The 16,213-nt window shown below is 56.7% G+C and overlaps 2 protein-coding genes across 2 annotated transcripts; both read left to right on the forward strand.

Annotated features, from left to right (window-relative positions):
• Nucleotides 1-1,761: 1,761 nt before the first annotated feature.
• Nucleotides 1,762-5,535, forward strand: IGFBP6 (insulin like growth factor binding protein 6). Its single transcript, XM_036089061.2, has 4 exons — nucleotides 1,762-2,220; nucleotides 4,214-4,353; nucleotides 4,540-4,659; nucleotides 5,190-5,535. Exons 1-4 carry the CDS (start codon nucleotides 1,890-1,892, stop codon nucleotides 5,310-5,312), a joined length of 714 nt encoding a protein of 237 aa, XP_035944954.2. The 5' UTR covers nucleotides 1,762-1,889; the 3' UTR covers nucleotides 5,313-5,535.
• A 122-nt stretch (nucleotides 5,536-5,657) lies between these two features.
• SOAT2 (sterol O-acyltransferase 2) lies at nucleotides 5,658-15,924 on the forward strand. Its single transcript, XM_036088354.2, has 15 exons — nucleotides 5,658-6,827; nucleotides 7,273-7,328; nucleotides 7,823-7,959; nucleotides 8,302-8,361; nucleotides 8,681-8,788; nucleotides 10,252-10,528; nucleotides 10,945-11,014; nucleotides 11,613-11,697; nucleotides 11,812-11,857; nucleotides 12,067-12,196; nucleotides 13,383-13,480; nucleotides 13,909-14,007; nucleotides 14,504-14,639; nucleotides 15,122-15,267; nucleotides 15,466-15,924. The coding sequence occupies exons 1-15, from the start codon at nucleotides 6,752-6,754 to the stop codon at nucleotides 15,514-15,516; spliced, it is 1,575 nt and encodes a 524-aa protein (XP_035944247.1). The 5' UTR covers nucleotides 5,658-6,751; the 3' UTR covers nucleotides 15,517-15,924.
• The last annotated feature ends 289 nt before the right edge of the window (nucleotides 15,925-16,213 follow it).

The following is a 16,213-nucleotide window of genomic DNA, read 5'->3' on the forward strand; positions in this document are numbered from 1 at the left end:
GGAGGGGTACGGGGAGTTTGAGAAGGGAGGACTGAGGAGGAGTGGTGGATGGGAGAGGCGACCCAAATACCGGGCTTTCCTGCGATATAACCTAAAACGGAGAAGCATGAACATTTACAAAGCCGCACTGGGATCCTGCAGGGAGCACGTCCATCTCTTCCTCATCCCCAACTTCCCTCGGCCTTCCTGTTTGGTGCTGGAGCCCATGCACAGCGATAAGGCTTTGGGGACAGGACAGAGCTCTCCACCCTGGGGTCAGAGCTCGGAGCAGGAGGTCACAGAGTCTCCGCAGAGTGGAGGAGAGCTGCCCCCTCCCAGTCCGCCAACTCCCTTCCTCCCAGCCTGTCCAATCTGCCTCAGTGCGTCGCAAGACACTGCTCCCCAAATTCATGTTCTAGGGTCCCAGGGTAGCCAGGGCAGGGGGTGGAGCGGTGCTGGGAGTGAAGTTCTTTTTTTGTATTTACCTAAAAGTTCAGGAAGCCCTTGCTGACATTAGTGCTTGGGGGCCCAGAATTTAAACTTAGTCATTGCCCAGAGCCCTTGTTTTAGGAAAGAATGAGATGGCTCTTGTTGCGTAATCCTGAGCAGGGCCGGTGTGAGCTGCCAAGAGGAGCGGTCCTTCTTCCTGCCTCTTGCCTCTAGGAAGGCAGGCTCAGCTAGGAGGGCTGGGGATGGGTGGGGCACTGCCCTGGAGAGGGGAGGTGGGCGGTTGGGGGGGGTGGTAGACAGACCAGTGCAGTGAAGGCTGCCCAGCTGGCAGAAATACCCAGACCCGTCCCAGTCCCAGCCCACCACCCTCTGGACAAAGCAAAACCTGATGAATCCAGACAACCCAATGGGTGATACCAGGAGTGAAGGGGCAGATTCTAAGACAGGAAAGGAATGGAGGCTAACCTGGATGAAGGACAGAAGGCGGGGGGGTGGGGGTGGGGGTGGGCGGTGGGGGGGTGTCTGTTCTCTGTCCACTGTTGCCAAGAGCACCCAGAGTATGGGTTCGTCTAACTTTTACCCCACCCCCCTCCATAATTTCAACGGGCCAGTCCCTCACCACTACCCTGTCCCTACCTGCCAGGTGTTCAGCTATTCTCACCCTTGCACACAGGGGCCGTCTGGGATACTCCGGTGGCCCCACCACAATCCTAGGGGTAAAGCCTATACATTGAAGGTTCGCCTTCCCACCCTCTCCCCACCTCTCCCCTTGCTCCCCTCAACCCCTTCTTCCACCTTCACCCAGTCTGGCCCCCTGACCCCCGTTTTCCCACAGTAACATCTCAAAGCTTGCTCTTCCTCTCCTCTCCCTTGGGCTACTTTCTCCCATCAGCAGTGGGTTTTCCCAAATCCCCATTATCCAGCATCCCGGGCCTTTTCTCTTTCCCTTTGCATACATCTCTCTTGTGACTCCCACACCCCATCCCTCCCCCCTCCCTTTCAGACAGCAGGCCCCTCACTCCCCACCAGAGTCCCTGCGCCCCTTCATCCCCCACACATACACATGGACGGGATTCCAGGTTTTTCGCTTCATCCCAACTCCCGTCCTCTCCTTCTTCCACCCCTCCCCACCCTCTAGTGCCTCCAGCCAGCTGTCCAGCTCCCAAATTCCAGCCGAGAGTCCCGGGAACAAAGCAAGAAAAATCAGAGTCATTTGGGAAGTAAACAGAAACTGGGAAGGGAGGGGGGAGAGAAAAGTGGGGAGGACCCAGGTGGGGGGGGGGCCTCTCCAGTCCCACCCAGTTTAGGGAATGCCCCTGCCTTCTCCCCCACCCCCCTTCACCTGGCTCTTAAAGGGCCCGGCCCCTGACCGGCGGCTACTTAAGGCAGAGGGGCGGCGGCGGGCAGCAGCTGCGCTAAGACTGCTCTGGGAGGAGTGGACGGGACAAAAAATCCTGACCATGACCCCCTACGGGCTGCTGCGGCCCCTGCTGCTGCTAACCCTGCTGCTCGCTGCCCGCTCAGGAGCCGCGTTGGCACGGTGCCCAGGCTGCGGGCAGGGGGTGCAGGCGGGTTGTCCAGGGGCTTGCGTGGAGGAGGAGGATGGGGGGCCGCCGACCGAGGCCTGCACGGAAGCTGGGGGCTGCCTCAGGAGGGAGGGGCAGCAGTGCGGGGTCTACACCCCTAACTGCCTCCCAGGACTGCAGTGCCACCCGCCCGAGGAAGACGAGGCGCCTTTGCGGGCGCTGCTGCTGGGCCGCGGCCGCTGCCGCCGGGCGCGGGGACCCCCGGGTGAGTCCGCGCCCCGCCCCTGCCCCGCCCACGTGAGCCCCGCACAGCCGCGGGCAGGGTCCTGGAGAGCAGGGTCCCGCAGAGCCGGGCGCGGGCAGCCCTGCAAGCCTCTGGGTTCTGTCAGTGATGCTTCTTTTTCGTAACCCTGGGGGGGGGGGGGGCACGTTTGGAGGGTGAAGGGGCAAGGGCGGGAAGCAGCTAGAAGGTTGGGGTGCGGCTACAGGCCCTGGGGACAACGCAGGGAAATGTCTGAGCTCTTAACCCTCCCCCCCCCATTTATTTTCTCTTGAAGGGAAAGGTGAGCATGGAGGGGTTTAGGGCCATGCCACAGCATCCCCGCTCCTTTCCTCGAACCCCCAGAGCTGCGGAAAGGACCCAGATGTTGTTCCCAGTTTCCATTGGAAGGAGGGAAGGGAACCCAGACTCTCAAATCCTGCACACACTGAGAAATAGCCCCCCTTCTCCCCTTAATATCAGGGTGTCCAAAGCACCTGAACATGGGGTCTAAAACAGAAGACTCCCCAAACCCAGAATTGTTTCAGACTAGACTAGAGTCAGAGGGCAGGCTCTAGGGCCCTCAAGAGAAGGGGATAGAGGTGGGAAAAGAAGGAATCTGCCAAATCAGGGTTATGATTTAAAGCTGCTCAGAACCCTCCACCCACCCTACCCCACCCTACCCCAGGGAGGAAAATAGAAGGCTGAGTCATTGGGTGGGTGGGACAGAAGTGAGTCAGAATCCAAAAGATGGGGGGCAGCAAGGACATAAGGAGGGCAGGAAATGAAAGCAGCCCCCCCCCCCCGCCCCGCCCCGGGCATCTGAGCTCCTGGTTTCTTCCATGGGAAGGGATGGGAAGTTAACTTGGAGTTTCTTTCAGTCCAAATGCCTGGGTCCGGGCTGCTAGGGGTCCTCATAGAAAGGGTTGTCTAGGTGGGTCAGAGGAGGTAGTGGGAGCATGGTCGTGGTAGGGTGCTAAATGGAGGGAATGAGGGGCATGTTCTGAGAAGGGTGGAGGAAGAAGGATCAGAGTCAGGATGGCAGAGGGAATGGCTCTTGGGTTGCGGGTAGTAGGCAGGTGGGAGCAACTGTCTAGGCTTGAGGATTGGGGACTTGAGCAGAGCTTGTCTTCGGGCATGAAAAGGAACAGATGATCCCTTTGGGGCCATAATATCTAATTTTACAGCTGGGGCAAATTCCAAGCAGTGCATACTCCCCTCCCTGCATTTTCCTTACCCTGACGTCCTGGTCCTGATTTATTTCCTCACCCCCTCCCATCCTGAGCTTTCCCCAGGTCCCCTAGACACCATGTATGACACTTTCTCCAGAGCCAAGAACAGCCTGCAGGTTAGAAGCCCCTCATTCCCTGCATCTTTGCAACCTGCCCTCTGCCTGTCCCTGTAAAGGGCTGAATCATACTGTTCCTGGGACCACTGGGGTTGAGCTGGGCTGAGCTATCGGAGACCAGAAGGGAAAAGCCCCCACTGCAGTGCCCCAGAAGTAACTATGTCTAAAGCCTGGGAGGGATGGGCTGAGTCGCAGCAGGGTCACACCGGGGACACACATTCCACTTGGGTCCCTGCTAACCCCGTCCCACATCCCTTGTTCTTCTGCCTCATCTCCCTGGCTTGGTGCACCCCCTTCTGGCATCTGGGGGAACAGCCAGGTCTTTTCACCCCCAAGCCCAAGGCCTCCCTATATATTTTTATTTGTCCTGGATGTTTCCTTTCCAAAATGCTTCTGCCTTATAAGACTTAAGACTAGTCTGGAGATATTGTCAGGAGAGGTAATATCATTCTTTGTCAGAGAGAGAAACTGAGGCCAGAAGAAGGTACAGGAGAAAACAAGTTCTAACCATCCTCATTTCCACTACTTGGAAAGCTCTTCTCTTCCTCCCACTTCAGGGAGTCAGGTTGAGCAAGGCTCTCTTCCATTTGGTTCTGGTCTTTGACTTCTGATTTCTGGACTCTTCCTCCCCCATTCTTCTTGTGGCTGTAGGAGAGAATCCTAAGGAGAGCAAACCCCAAGCAGGAACCACTCGTCCACAGGACGCGAACCGCAGAGACCAACAGAGGAATCCAGGGGCCTCTACCACTCTGGGCCGACCCAATCCTGGGGGTGTCCAAGACACCGAGATGGTGCGTTCGCGACTGGCAGAGAGCAGGAGGGGTGGGGAGCCCTGGACACTCCCATCTGAGGCTGTCCCCTTGGGCTTGGAGTGGTCTCCCACGTGCGCGTCCTGGGAGCCTGGCTGGGGGCACTGGGGGCTGGACAGTGGAGCTAGGCTGGGACGGTTCTGAGCTGCCTGCTCCCCCTTCTCCCAGGGCCCGTGCCGCAAACATCTGGACTCAGTGCTACAGCAACTACAGACCGAGGTGTATCGGGGGGCTCACACCCTCTACGTGCCTAATTGTGACCATCGGGGCTTCTACCGGAAGCGGCAGGTGAGGCCCCTCCTCTCCTCTCTTCCCCTTGGTCCTACCAGGGATGGGGTGAGCTTACAGAGGGCATAAAGAAGACACTGCCCCTGCCTTTAAGATCCCCCCACTTTAGAGCCCACACAAACCCAGAGAAGAGCCACACGCTGTAGTAGAGGAGTCAGACGGCCTAACCCAGGAACGCCTAACTCTGGGGCTCCCATCTGGGAGGTGGCTCACGGTCGCCTAGGGGCTGTGAACACACAGGTGGCTGAGCCCTCCCCCCAGAGTCTGAGAATTTGCATTTCTAACGCAGTCCCTAGGGCTGCTGCTGTGGCTGGTTTGGGAACCACACTTTGAGAACCGTGGTTCAGGCCTGGAAGAACAGGCCCAGTTTAGTGGGTGGAGAAGAGAGGAGCAAGAGAAGGGAGCCCAGGGAGCCTCCGTGTCCTGAGAGCTCTCAGATGTTCCTGCACACTCAGACTCAGCCCCCTCGGGCCCTCAGGTCCCTCCTGCCCTCAGGGCAGCCCCTCTGATCCCTGTGCCTCTCTCCCTAGTGCCGCTCCTCCCAGGGGCAGCGCCGAGGTCCCTGCTGGTGTGTGGATCGGATGGGCCAGCCCCTGCCGGGGTCCCCCGATGGCGATGGAAGCTCTTCCTGCCCCACTGGGAGCAGTGGCTAAGCCTGGGGGGGGGTGTGGGGGGGGCGCTGCTGGGCCACTGGAAGGAGCCTGGGGCTGTCATCTTGGGTCATTTGTTGAGTGATGAGTAACTCAGGAGCCCTGAGCCCCACACTCCACCTTCAGGCGCTACCCCACTGTCCCCCTCACCCCCTGGGACCCCACACATGGAGAGATTGTTAGTGTGGGCTTGGGGTGTGAATAAAGCTGTGTTGGGGGTCTCTGACCTACGTCTCTGTGTCTCTAACTCTCACATTTATGGAGCCCTTCTCTCTCCCACCTTCTGTCTCCCACCTTCTGCCCCCCGCCCCCCCCTGCAGCTCTCCTTTCCTCCACTGGGAATGCAGGAGACAGCCACTGGTAGAGGTTTCCAGCCCTCGAGCCTCACCCCACTACCCACCAGGGAGTGGGAGCAGGGGAGACGTGGGGGTCAAGGCCTTTGTCTCAGTTTGTGACCTTGTTTCTAACACTAATATTTAGACACAACGGGACAGGGGAGAGGAAGGATTAATAGTTAATCCCCAGGAGGAACCAATAAAGAGGAACTCTCAAAGCACTTACCTTTCTGTTACATCCTACTAAAAAGGGAAGGAAAGTCTTACTTATTGAGCCCCTCCCACGGGCCAGACCCTGGAGTGTGTGCTTCTCTGTGGCCTACCTCATTTTGTGCTTACGATAACCTTGTGAGGTAGGGACTTTTGCCCCTGTTTTCCAGAGGAGGAAACTGTGGCTTAAAACATTTGGGTCACTTGCCTGAAGTTACACAGCTGGCGAATGAGGATTTAAATCTTGTTCTTCCAGCCGTGACAATGCCTGGCGTCCCCTAGGCCCGGAACAAGGGTTTGTTTAGCCTCCGTTCTGCCCACACGCTAACCCCAGCAGGTGTCGGGCAGAGCTGCGGCCCGGGGCCCTGGCACCCGGCACTTCCTGGAGGGGCCACAGCACGGCCTTTGTCACAGGCGCCAACCCCATCAGAACACAACTCACATGCACACAACACACCTTATCGCATGGTCTAAGGGAGCTGAGTGCGCTGGTACCCGGAGATCCTTCAGGCTGCTGGGAAGGAGATGGCCAGGGGAGTCGTGCTAGGCGATAAGCCTCAGAGAAGCAAAGTCCTCCTCCCCACGACACGCAGGGGTGCAGAGCCACTGTTCCTGTGGGAGGGGTGGCTCACTCAGCTGGACATCTGGGTGGCGGGTTGGGCCGTTGAGGGGGTGGCAACCATCCCTGGGACAGCCAGCAGAGCCAGGTGTGTAGCTGAGAAGTGTTAGCCTCTGGGCCAGATGACCTATTGTGCTCCTGGAGGTTCCCTCCTCCTGGGAGGACTTTAGTCTTTGGACCTGTCTAATGAGCTGAGTGAGATAAGAGCTGGGCAGGCGGCAAGGAGGGAAGGGAGGGAGCACTCCACAGCCGCCTGCTGCCCAGTCAGGACTCACACCATGGAGCCAAAGGCGGCCCGACTGCGGAGGGGAGAAGGGCCGAGAGGAGAGCAAGAAGAGCGACCCTCGGGAGAAGGTGAACCACCCTCTGGGGGCGCTGAGAGCTCAGCGCGGGCTGGAGGTGGGGACGTGTTGTTGAGAGGGGGCTCCTGTTGTTTTGGGAGGTGAGGGAAGGCGGCCGCTGCCTCTGCCCCTCACTGCCCAGCCAGCAGAGGGAAGTGGAAAGATATTCAGAGCTGGGGCCTTGCCCTATCTTGTGGACTCTTTCACCCCCGAGGGTGAACGGAGTAGCTTCCCGTTTCCCAGGCAATGTCATCAGGCTCCCGGTGGCCGCTTCACCCCCTGCAAAAGTAACTTCCCCTTCTGATCGCCCCACCGTGATACCAGATACTCCACTGGCTGGGGGCGGGGAGGCTGCTGACAGAAAGCACTTCCTGGACAGAGGATGCTTCTGGGTCTGTCCCAGGCGGCAGAACCTTAACTCCTCCCCCTTGGGTGTGCCCTTTGACCCCGCCTCCTAGGAAACACCAAGAAGGACGGAGACGTGGACTTGGTGCAATGGACCCGACATATGGAGGTGAGGGAGGTCAGAGGTCAAGATGGACAGGTCTTGGAGTGGAGGGCTGTAGGGACGAGGACACTGTAAAGACAATTTGTTCTTGGGCTCAAACCCCTCAGATCAGGTGAGAGCTAAGGGTGAAGATGGAAGGGTTTGAAATACAGGTCAGCAGGGCAGGGGCCAAAAGTCAGCCAGTGAACAGTCTTCTGTTGGTGGGACTAAAGGTCAGGAGAGGGAAGGCTGGGGAGAAGGAGAAGAGAGTAGGGTCAGAGATGACAAGGTGGTCGACATCCAGACCCTGGCCCTGCAAGTGGCTTTCCTTGGTCCTCACTGCTGCCCTGGGAAGCCAGAGAGAAATAAACTTGGGGGGAACCCCTGGGCCGGAGCCGTGCCTGTTCCTGTCACCTAGCGATGGGCCCGACACACAGAGAAAGAAGCTCAGCAAATACATGGTGAATGAGAGGATGGCTGTCCGGATGGAGACAGCGGGCCTGACCTGCTTTGTCCTGTAGGCTGTGAAGACACAGCTGCTGGAACAAGCTCAGGGACCGCTGAGGGAGCTGCTGGATCGGGCCATGTGGGAGGCCGTACAATCCTACCCACCACAAGGTGGACCTGTACCCTCCATTCCTCCAGATTCCTCGAGCAAGTGAGCGTCTGAGGAGCGGGGGGCTGGGCTCCTGTCGCAGGCTCCTCTACCGTGAGGGTTATGAGCCCTAAATATCATCTCACGCATCCTTTGCCGGTGTGGGCATGACCCCGACTTCAACCTTCTCTCTTTTCCCCTTATCGCCTCTGACCCTGACCTCCACCTCTGGGCCTTGTTCTGCCCTGGTCCTGACCTTCCACCTGGTCCTGCCCTCGGGCCCTCACCCTGACCTTCCTCTACTACTGCCCTTGGCTCCCAAGTATTCACCTTCTGCAAGGCTCTGCTCTCTGCCCAGTGCCTTCTTCCTTTGGGTCCTGACCCAGAACAACTGTCTTCATTCAGGGCCCGGGAGCCATCCCTGGGGAAACGGAAAATTTTCATCATCCGAAAGTCCCTGCTTGAGTAAGTCCACATCAAGGACAGGGGATGGGAGGAAAAGAAAGAGCTTTGGCTGGGGGGGTCCAGGACCCCTCATTTCTAATCCTCGGGTTCTAGGTGTTTGGAGGGAAGGCTTGGAGAGGGCTTCTAAAGTTCATCTTCCCCATTTGCCCTGGGCATGATCGTGGAAGAAAGGCCACCAAGATAAGTCCCAGCCATGTCCTAGCCCTTAGCTGCAAGTGCCCAATTGATAGTCCTCACCCCACATGTGTATCATGCCTGAGCTGGTCCCCACGAACTTGAGGACCCTCCCACACTGACCTTCGGGCCCCTGTCCCTGCAGCGAGCTGATGGAGGTGCAGCATTTCCGCACCATCTACCACATGTTCATCGCCGGCCTGTGTGTCTTCATCATCAGCACCCTGGCCATCGACTTCATTGATGAGGGCAGGTAGGCCCCCCTCCGGCCTGGGATAGGCACACAGATCAGACCCCCTAGGTCCCCAGTGTTCCATTTGCCATTGCACAGCCCCCCCCAATTTTGATCCTTTGATTATTGGACACACATCACCATTGCTTCCAACAACCTTCCCACCTAAAACACACTCTTAGACTTCTTCTTTCCACAGCCTTGGATGGCCCTTGGTCTGACCTCCCGGGTCAGCCACTCTGGGGACGCTCTCTCCTCCGCTCAAATACTCCTCAGTAGGAACCCTGCCCTGAGGCAGATACACGTGAGCACACAGGCACGCTTCACACCGCACCGCTCGCTCACACTCCCTCCCAAGTCAGCACTGCTCAATCCAAGCAACCTCCATTGAGCATCTCCCAAGTACCCACCCTGGGGGCCAGAGATGAGGGCCAGGCCCCATCCCTGTCTGTGAGGCACTCCCAGTCTTGTGGGGAACCCAGACAAGCCCACAGGCATCCCCCCAGAGCACCCCTGACTCTGGGGATGAGTCTCAGAGGGCTATAGATCTTGGGGGGGGGCGGGTCTGTATTTGCACCGCCCCTACCTCACCCTAAGTATGACTTAGGAAGCAGTAAAAAGAGGACCAAGGATCTGTGGGTTCAGCAACAGTATTTCCTTCTGGTAAAATTGTTGTTAATTATATGAGTAGTAGAAGGATCAAATGTCAGTAAAAAGTTCAAATACACGTAAAAGTGACAGTTCCTCCTGACCACTCTTGCCAACCCCAGACCTCTACCAGAGGTAACAGTTTTAACAGTTTTGAGAGTTTCCCTCCAGAGCATTTTCCATGCGTTCGCATCCATATGTATATAAGAACAAAGAAAGTATCTGTTGTGAGGCTTTACATAAATAAGGTACTTACTGTACTTATTGTTCTGGTTTTACTCCTTGACAACTTCTCTTCCTATCTAAGAGATTTTTCCATGTCAGCCCACTGTTCTTAACGACTGCAGTCGGGACATGCCAGCTTTTGGTCCTTTCCTCATGGACATTTAGGTGGTTTCCCATTTTTCCCCGTTACAAACCATACACTCTAAACATAAGCAAATAAAACAGCCCGTGACCTGCTTTCCACTAACTCCGTGTACAGCTACAGCTACTCCAAAAGAACACAACTAACGGAAACCAAGGCTAAACTCTGAATACCTCATATTTTAATACCCGTGGCATACAAAGTTCTGAGCCCTCCTGCAACATCGTAAGATTCAGAGGGCTCTAAAGGTCATTTGTAGGCAAACCCACCCCATGATTGAGTCTTTTCGGGCAACACCCTGTGCTAGAAGTTCGGGACAACAGAGGTGCCATCTTGAAAACCTTCAGATATGGGGCCCTAGTAACCTTCACAAAATACCTGTTTATCTTCCAAGAGCTCTGACTGCCGAGGGAGGGGACAAGGATGGGCCACACATTTGTCTCCTTTGTTTCTCCCTCTCCACTCCAAGGCTGATGCTGGAGTTTGACCTACTGATCTTCAGCTTTGGACAGCTGCCCTTGGCGCTGATGACATGGGTCCCCATGTTCCTGTCCACTCTGCTGGGGCCCTACCAGGCCCTGCGGCTGTGGGCGTGGCCCCGGGCTGGAGGGGCCCGGATGCTGGGGGTGGCCCTAGGCTGCGTGCTGCTGGTCGCCCACACCGCCGTCGTCTGCGTCCTCCCGGTCCACGTGGCCCTGAAGTATCAGCTCCCGCCCGCGTCTAGCAGTGTCCTAGTCTTCGAGCAGGTGATGGGCGAGACGAGGCGGGGGCGGGGCTCCTCTGGGGGAGGGCACTTGTACTACAGTATTGGTAGGGGCGGAGCTAGTTCCTAGGGGCGGAGTCCGGCGCCAAGGATTTGAGCGCAACAGCCGGCTCCAAGGAAATTTCCTGCTATGCAAATGTAATCGGACTTTGCAAGGAGTCACCGGGGTTGGCTGGCTGGAGGCCCCGCCCTGGCCTTTCCTGTACCCCTTTACCCTTGACTCATCCCAGCAGCTGCTTGTTGGGCTATAAGACTACCCGACAAAAAGATAAAGTATGGGCTTTGACTCTACACATTTTGCAATCTGCCTGCCTCTCTTCCGTAAAAGAGCGCACAGAGATGTTAAGTGATTTGCTCAAAGCCACACAGCAACTTAACCTCCTTTCCATTCCATCTCAGGTCAGGCTCCTGATGAAGAGCTACTCCTTCTTGAGAGAGGCTGGGCCTGGAACCCTTTGTGCCAGAGTAGGTGAGGCCTTGCGTCGGCCCTGCTGTGAACTTGGGCCTTTTGGCTGTTTTGGGTGAAGTCAGCAGTTGCAGGATGCTTATAAAATCTGTGGCTTCCTGAGCCTGTGTTGCCCCCAGGGCAGAACTCTGGCCTCCAACTGGACTCTGTGGGCCTTAGTCATTAGGCATTCTCAGGTCCCACCTCTGAGATATGGCATCTCTGTTACCCAGGACTTCTGGTACTTTCCAATTTCCAGGCTTAGCCTGGAAAGACCCAGGGTATGAGAGCCTTATATTGGGAAGTCAGAACAGAAGGAGAGAGAATGTGTGGTGGAACTTGTGAGTGCCAAATGAAACGCTGACCAAGCAGGTCCTGTCCCAGAAAGTAGGGTGCCTGGAACGGAAGCAAAAGAAGGGTGTCAAAGAGCAGCTTCAGCTCCTTAGTAGTCTCACTTCCCCACCACACCTCCAGACCCAGTATCCAGCCCCTCACCCATCCCCCGAACCCCTGTCCTAGCCAGCCCTCCACCCACCAGTCCCAGCCCTTCCCCAGCGTCCACCCCTCCCCCGCCCTCTCTCCCATCCCCCTTCACTGATGGAGCCCTCTCCCTCCTCCCCAGGTGAGGGCACGCAGGCCCCCAGTTTCTCCAGCTACCTCTACTTCCTCTTCTGCCCCACGCTAATCTACAGGAAGACTTACCCCAGGTAAGACCCTGCACCTCTTTCTCAAATGCCCAGGCCCATCAGGGACCCTGCCATTTTATTTTCCTTTCTATTATTCCCATTATTTCCTTTCTATTATCCCCATTGCTGCTGCAGGACACCCAACGTCAGGTGGAATTATGTGGCCAAGAACTTTGCCCAGGTCAGAAGATGGGGTAGAAGGGCGGACTCGTGGTGGCCAAGGGGGCATTTCTGGGAGTGAGGTGGGGGAGGCCTGGGGAGGAGGTCAGAGGGTGGTGCTAAGGTAAGAGGAGGCAGGGGCTGGGCCAGAATCCAATTCCAGAGCCAGGGGGCAGCTGCTCGTGACCCCTCTCAAAGTGATGTGTCCCCCACCCCTCCCGCACCCCCCAGGCCCTGGGCTGCGTGCTGTATGCCTGTTTCATCCTGAGCCGCCTCTGCGTCCCTGTCTTTGCCAACATGAGCCGGGAGCCCTTCAGTAGCCGGGCTCTGGTGCTCTCTATCATGCATGCCACATTGCCAGGTATGCCCACCGAAGGTAGGGCTGGAGGGGGCTGCACCCGGGGGAAGGTTTCCTAGTAGGGGACTCCTGCCTCCCCTCACTCTTTCCCTTCAGTCAGATTCAACACCTCCCGCTCCAGAACCTCTCCCACATGCGGCCCCTCCCATCATTGCTCACTTCAGATGACCACTCCACTCTCTCTTTCCACATTGGCCTCCTCACCTGTCTCCTTACCCCTTCAATCTTTCCTCTCCTGCCTGCCCCTGACACTGCTGCCCAGACGAACGTCCCTCCTCCAGGTTAATCATTCCCCATCTTGCTTCAAAAACTCCAGTGACGGGCGCCTGGGTGGCTCAGTCGTTAAGCATCTGCCTTCGGCTCAGGTCATGATCCCAGGGTCCTGGGATCGAGCCCCACATTGGGCTGCCTGCTCCGTGAGAGGCCTCCTTCTCCCTCTCCCGCCCCCCCTGCTTGTGTTCCTGCTCTCGCAGTGTCTCTCTCTGTGTCAAATAAATAAATAAAATCTTTAAAAACAAAAAACAAAAAACAAAAAAACTCCAGAGACTCTGCATTGCTGGCCTCTCCAGATAAGATTTGACCCCTTGGCCTGGCATTCAAGGTCCCTTCCCAGGCAGCCCCTCCCATCTTCTCATCCTGCCACAAGCTCCGCCTGTTCCTTGAAAGACATGGCACTTTCATGCCTCCGGGCCTTTGCTCATACTGGTCCCTCAGCTTGGACTGCCCTTTCCCCATTTTCCAGCCGTGAAATCCTGTCCCTTTTTGGAGGCCTATGACTGAGATGCCTCCTCCTCTAGGAAGCCTTTCAGTTTTAGCCATCAATCACCATGACTCACCCCTTGCTCTGCACTCCCAAGCACATCAATGGCCATCATGCTTAGCTCCCAGCACATTTGACCTTGATGCGTGGTTGGACATGTCTCTGTCCCTATCTCTGCCTCTGTCTGTCTCTCTCCAACCACTCTGTGAACTCCTGACGGTCAGGAGCTTTGAGATTCATCTGTGCATCCCCAACATCTGGCATGGGGTTCATGAGCAGATGGATGGGTTAATGAATGCATGAGTTAGTGAGTGACTAGTAAATGGTTGGTAGGAGTTGGGGCCCTGGTTGCTGATGAGGGCCCCTCAGAGCTTCCCAGGGCATCCAGGTGGGCCAGTCTGACCTGCAACCCTTGTCCCCACTCACCAGGCATCTTCATGCTGCTGCTCATCTTCTTTGCCTTCCTCCACTGCTGGCTCAACGCCTTCGCAGAGATGCTCCGATTTGGAGACAGAATGTTCTACCGGGTGGGGCCTGGACCTGGTCACTTGGGAGCTGGATGCAGGGAGAGCTGGGGAGTGATCTGGGGAGGGTGGTGGCTCCATGGGGTGTCACCTCCTCTGTGCTGTCAGTCTCCCACATGAGAAACGTGCTCCACTGGATGCCGTTCTAATGCCACCCCTCCACCTCCTGACTAGCCAGGGCTACCTGCTTTCATGGGCATGGTACTTTGGAATCATCTTCTCCTGAGAGGGGGCGAAGGAGGGAGGGCAGGGCGCCTGGTCCTGAAGAGGCAGCTGGGAGAGCGCCTGCTGTCTTTCTTCGGCCAGGGGCCAGCCCCGTGTGGACCACTGGGCCAGGATGCAGGAAGCTGGGAGGAGCAGCTGGGGCCTGGGAAGAGTCAGGACCCTGATGCTCACCTCCTTCCCCCAACCCTGACTCCACTCTTTCCCAGGACTGGTGGAACTCGACGTCCTTCTCCAACTACTACCGCACTTGGAATGTGGTGGTCCACGACTGGCTGTACAGTTACGTCTATCAAGATGCGCTGTGGGTACGGGCTTGGCAGACCCCCTCAGCTCCCACAGTTAATGGAGCCTCTCCAGGACGTTCTCCTTCCCTCCGTCTGCACCATCCACCTTTTCCAGACCTAGGGGCCCCCTTGACTTCCATCTACCCAACCCACTGGGCAGAAAATCCTCCTTAGGATCTAAGTTCCTTCCTTCCTTATCCTTAACTCCACCCGCCACAGAGCATTTCTCTCCTCCTTAGCCTTCTAAGGAGCATGCATATAGCAACTCTCAGTTACCAAGACTTCTCACATACATAACCTGCACAGTAACCCTGAGAAGTATTATTATATCCCCTTTTAAAGATTGCGTGTAAGAGCTAATAAAATGCTCTTAAATAAGATGTATCAGCCCTTCAGACCCCAAATCCCATATTCTTTCCATTGTACCATCCACTCTCCTGGCTTCCTTAAGGAGGGGGCTCTTTGTGGAGGAGTCTTGGAGAGACTCATTCCACCCTCCTCCCCCCACCCTTGCCAGCTCCTTGGTGGCCGGGCCCGAGGGGCCGCCATGCTGGGTGTGTTCCTGGTTTCTGCTGTGGTCCATGAGTACATCTTCTGCTTTGTCCTGGGATTCTTCTACCCTGTCATGCTGATACTCTTCTTTGTAATTGGAGGTGAGCTGGGCCTCCGTGTGCCACGGGAGGGGGAGCCATCCAGAGGGAGGAGGCCTGGAGTCCTGCTCCTGGAGACTCCAGACTGACAGGGGAGGCCACACACCCTTCTGGGGGGAGGCATGAAAGTTGGGGTGGGAAGGAACTTGGGAACAGGGAGGGAGGAAGCAGGGGGTTTCTTGGGGGATCTAGAAGATTTCTGGCTGGAGAGGAGCATCTGAGCAGGGCACACATAGAGGGAGACAAAAGGGAGAAGTGGCATGAGGCTGGAAGATTTAGTATAAGATCCAGGATACTGATGTATAAACTGAGGAATCCTGCTTTCACATGAGCCCCTTGAGACCTCTACGGTTGCTGGAGCTGGGTTCAAGATCTTGCCCAACGGTGCCTTCCTGTTCCATCTCTCCCCAGTGCCGTGGGATGGGAGGGCAGCCAGGGAGACGAGGTATCTGGAATTGGAGTAACAACCTTTCCTCCTGCATCAGGGCTGATGAACTTCATGATGCATGACCGGCACACAGGCCCAGCCTGGAATGTGCTAATGTGGACCATGCTCTTTCTGGGCCAAGGCATCCAGGTCAGCCTGTACTGCCAGGAATGGTATGCCCGGCGACACTGCCCCCTGCCCCAGGTAAGGGACCGCGACCCTCACTCAGCGCCCCGTCCAGAAGGACACACCTCCCCTCCCCAACAGCCAGTCCTCTTTTGTTGCCCAATTCAACAGCCGTTTGGTCAGGGGCCAGGGCCTGGTTTGGGGGCTTCCATGTCTTGGATGTGTAGGGTGGGCACAGGAGGGAACTCATGCACAGTTCACCTCTCTCTGGCACAGACAACCTTCTGGGGGCTGGTGACACCTCGATCTTGGTCCTGCCATACCTAGAGATCAGAGCACCCTCACTGCCCAGATGATACCACCAAGTTCTTCTCTGCCTGCAAAGCCCGGGACCGGGGTGCCTCTCCCTGCACTCCCAGATTCTAGCTCCAAGTCAAGGGGGCCTGGCAGGCATGACCCCACCAGGGAACTCCAGGGACTGCGATCTATGGACCTGGAGGGCAGCTGAGCACAGACTCAGAATGGTGGTGGCTCTTGAGCCGCCAACCCCCTCGATGGGGCACAGAGCGCCCTCCTACCTCATGACTGTCCAGACTTGGGAAGACTTGAAGGATCTCATAGATCTGGTAATGCAGGGTGACCTAGAGAAGCTGAGGCTGCCAAGGTCTGAGAAGGGTTTGGCTCGCTCTTTGTACTGCCTCCAATACAATAATAAACTGTGTCTCTTTTTATTCATTCATTTGTTTATTCCTTCATTCATTATGTGTTGAATGCCCACTTTTGACAGGCAGGCCTGAAGAGCTGTGTCCGCAGAGGCGAGACTGTGTGGTGGGAGGGGCTGAGGGTCTTGGATGACATCCATTGCCTTTTTGATGCCATCCCCTCCCCAAAACCCAGCCTCACCTTCCCTTCCACCTCTATCCCTTCTTCAGCTCACATTTCCACACCCCTTAATCCTTCTGCTCCCAGCAACCCCTGGCACATTTGAGGAGGGCCCACAGCAGGCCTCCTCTCCCTCCACAGA

This window comes from Halichoerus grypus, chromosome 6 (genome assembly GCF_964656455.1).
Source record: "Halichoerus grypus chromosome 6, mHalGry1.hap1.1, whole genome shotgun sequence".
Lineage (NCBI taxonomy): Eukaryota > Metazoa > Chordata > Mammalia > Carnivora > Phocidae > Halichoerus > Halichoerus grypus.